The 3,290-nt window shown below is 51.6% G+C and overlaps 1 protein-coding gene across 1 annotated transcript; it reads left to right on the forward strand.

Moving 5' to 3' along the window:
* Nucleotides 1-1,998: 1,998 nt before the first annotated feature.
* UCRPA7_5723 (putative eliciting plant response protein) lies at nt 1,999-2,474 on the forward strand (the record flags this gene model as incomplete). Its single annotated transcript, XM_007918267.1, has 2 exons — nt 1,999-2,232; nt 2,292-2,474. The coding sequence occupies 2 exons, from the start codon at nt 1,999-2,001 to the stop codon at nt 2,472-2,474; spliced, it is 417 nt and encodes a 138-aa protein (XP_007916458.1).
* Between the last annotated feature and the right edge of the window lie 816 nt (nt 2,475-3,290).

The raw sequence follows: 3,290 nt of genomic DNA on the forward strand, positions 1-3,290 counted from the left end.
CTGATTGCCATTCCACGAAGCCATGATAGAAGTCTACTGATATCCAAAGAAGACTTCTGGCGTCTATTCAAAGCACTGGATCTGGATGCATGGGTTCTATATCCAGTCGCCCGAAAGTACTTTGGCTTCAACTTCTACCGTGCCCCGAACGGCTGCACGACGTTCTTCGTCGGCACCGTCTTCTACGCGCTTCTGTGGACGTTCGATTCAAGAAGCCGCTCAACAAACGCGATTGCCTTGGTACGGCAAAGCAACGGCCTAAAGGGCGGCAATGCTATTTACGCCGAACTGGCTGCAATGCTCCAAGATTACGCATCCTTCATAGACAATCCTTACCTCATCGCAATGATCGCAGCATTCCACATTGTCAGGTTCCTGGATCAGTCTCTTGGCGTTGGATTTGATGTTATACGAGAAGTAGAAGCAAAGACCGGCCACGGAGCTTGGTTTGATCCCCACGGAAGCAAGATGAGCATCGACGATATCACGGTCTGGTCCCGCACGACTGGAGCTATACGAGTAGACGTCTCAAACCACTTCCGCCATGTGGAGATTGCGACTTCATTACTATCATCCATAACGGACGACTCGTGTGATATGCGGAGTTGCATGACGAAGGATGGCCAGGATGATTATGGGAGCAGCATGGCAGAACTGAAGGTGGTGGCCGATGTGATTCAAAGACAAGTCAACTCCTGCAAGGCGACAACGAGATACCTGCAAGAGCGCGTGAAGAGCCAGGCTGGTGTGGTGAGACTTTCTCGTTCTTCTGTTTCTGGGGTGAGTAGCTAATGGCGTCTCAGCTCTTTGCTCTACTCACGCATGAGGATGCCCGAGCGAATATTGACCTGGCAGACAAGGCGAAGCGTGATAGCTCGTCCATGAAGACCATCGCTGTCATGACGATGGCCTTCTTGCCTGGAACCTTCTTTGCGGCACTCTTCGCGCTGCCCTCTCTACAATGGGACGAGCCAGGCGTGATCAGATCCAATTTCTGGGTGTACTGGGCCTTCACATTGCCTGCAACCTTGATGGTATTTGCAACTTGGCTGGTGTCCACCAACCGTGAATGGTTCAAAACCCGCCGTCAACGGAAGGAAAGGCACCGCAGCTGAAGACGAGTGGAACTGGGGAGCAGCTGGATAACAGACGCAATGACACCAGGTAAAACGAGATGAGAATTACACTTTTGGCCTCTGTTCTCACCTTCACCGTCTCCCTAGTCTCAGTGGCACTTGGCCGGGGCATCTACTTCCTAGTCCTCGATTTACAACTGCTCTGCCCTGGCCGCGTAGACAAGTATATAGCAGCATGTTCCAAGTAAATCACCGACGTTGCATGCCTCTCACAAGGCTTAGGCGACGGTAGCAGTCCATCCGCACCTTTCCTGCGCCTCAGATGACTACAGTAGTGGGTGGACTCAGTGGAAGGTGGAACATTTGACTGCCGAGTGACCGCTAAAGGCTCCCGTAAGACGGCGGGGCGAACATGCTAAAATTGGCGGGTTGGTCGCTAATACGAGATCCCAAGTGCCGATCAGTGCTCCACATTGCCAACACGAAGCTGGAGACGTGGCCCTGAACCCTGAAGCGAACCAGCACCCGACGATAGGACTGGGCTGAGGCTCCCGAACGACCAAGTTTGGATTGTTATTCTCCTCTTAAAAAGCATGACCTTACGGCAGAGACGGAACCCCCTAACTTTTACTATGAACTTTCTGCAAATCGGGATGCACATGCGGATCCAGCCGAGCTGTGCAGCAGGGTTGTTATGACGGATGCCCAGCGAATCTGTGAACGAATGTGAACGTTACTATCGGGTTGTCGGCGAGCCTGTGGGCCTTTGAGGAAGAAGTCCTGATGGTCTCAAGCCATCTATATAACTGACCTTCTGTCTATGTCTCAGTGGAAGAACTTCTCATCATCAGACTCATCTATAACTTCAACATCAAGAACTATTCAAACACTACGTCATCCTTAGCTTATCCACAACTATACTATGTTCTTCTCCAATAAGGCACTCAGCATCTTCTCTCTGGCCGCTGCTGTCAGCGCGCTCAGCGTGTCCTACGACCAAGGCTACGACGATGCCAGTCGTCTCATGACAGCTGTGGCCTGCTCCGATGGTCCCAACGGCCTGATCACCAAGTACGGCTGGGAAACCCAGGGCGCCATCCCCAAATTCCCAAACATTGGCGGCTGGGAGGGTATTGAGGGTTGGGGCTCAACAAATGTAAGGAATTCCATGAGGCAGCGACTTTCCAACCTATCCATACTAATCATTTTGCCCAGTGTGGAACCTGCTTGCAGCTCACTTACAACGGCAAGAGCATCAACGTCCTGGCGATCGATCATGCCGCAGCCGGCGCTAATATTGCCCTCGAGGCAATGAACGTCTTGACCAACAACCAGGCTGAGTTCTTGGGCCGTGTGGAGGCTGATGTGGTTCAATTGGATATCAGCGCCTGCTTGTAAAGGGATCGCGGCGAGGATTTTGATGTAGCATTTTGCGGCGTTCACTTGCATCATCACGGCTCACCAGCATTTCTCACGGAGTTTTGCAGTCAGGGCCTAAAGTACAATAATCAAAATAAATAGGACATACCCTAAACATTGAAACACCAGAGAACAATCAACATTTTGTCGCCAAGAATTTGGACAAGATCGTTACCAAGCTCTTCACGCTCACAGCTGTCCAAATTACACTGCAAGCTCACATCTGAAACAGATACCAAAAGAACACCCTCGAATTAGTAGGCCATTATGACTTGCAACCTTTTGTGAACAGATGAAAGGACTTCCAACTGGAGGCTTGGGAAACGGCCATGTAGATGACAAAGTTGTTACCTGGCGCCAGAAGCCATTCTAAGAGAGGTCTGCGTACTCCTCTGAGACACAAGGGGCGCCTGACTGCCGCATTCCGTTCTGCCAAAACGCCCACTCGACGAGCTCGCCATCGTCTATCCAGCGCATTTCGAGGGCCACAGTGTCGTTGGACGATACTGGGTATTTGGGCCGCCACTTCACAATATGAACGACCTGCACAACATCCGCAATGCGGCAAATGCGCAGCCGAATAGTACCATCGCCGCCTGTTCCGGCGGATTCGATAACCTCCCACGGAAGCGCGACACGCTTCAGCATCCCGTTTGTCATGTATTCTCCCTGAACGATAGGTGTTTCGCATCAGCCTTATATTCGTCGAAGTCACTTTTGTGCCTGCTAGGAGGAAGAGGCTGATTACTGGGCTGTGCTACTTGCCTTGGAAACCAGCCGGACTTGATTACCGTC

This window comes from Phaeoacremonium minimum (assembly GCF_000392275.1).
Source record: "Phaeoacremonium minimum UCRPA7 unplaced genomic scaffold PA7_03_scaffold_433, whole genome shotgun sequence".
NCBI lineage: Eukaryota > Fungi > Ascomycota > Sordariomycetes > Togniniales > Togniniaceae > Phaeoacremonium > Phaeoacremonium minimum.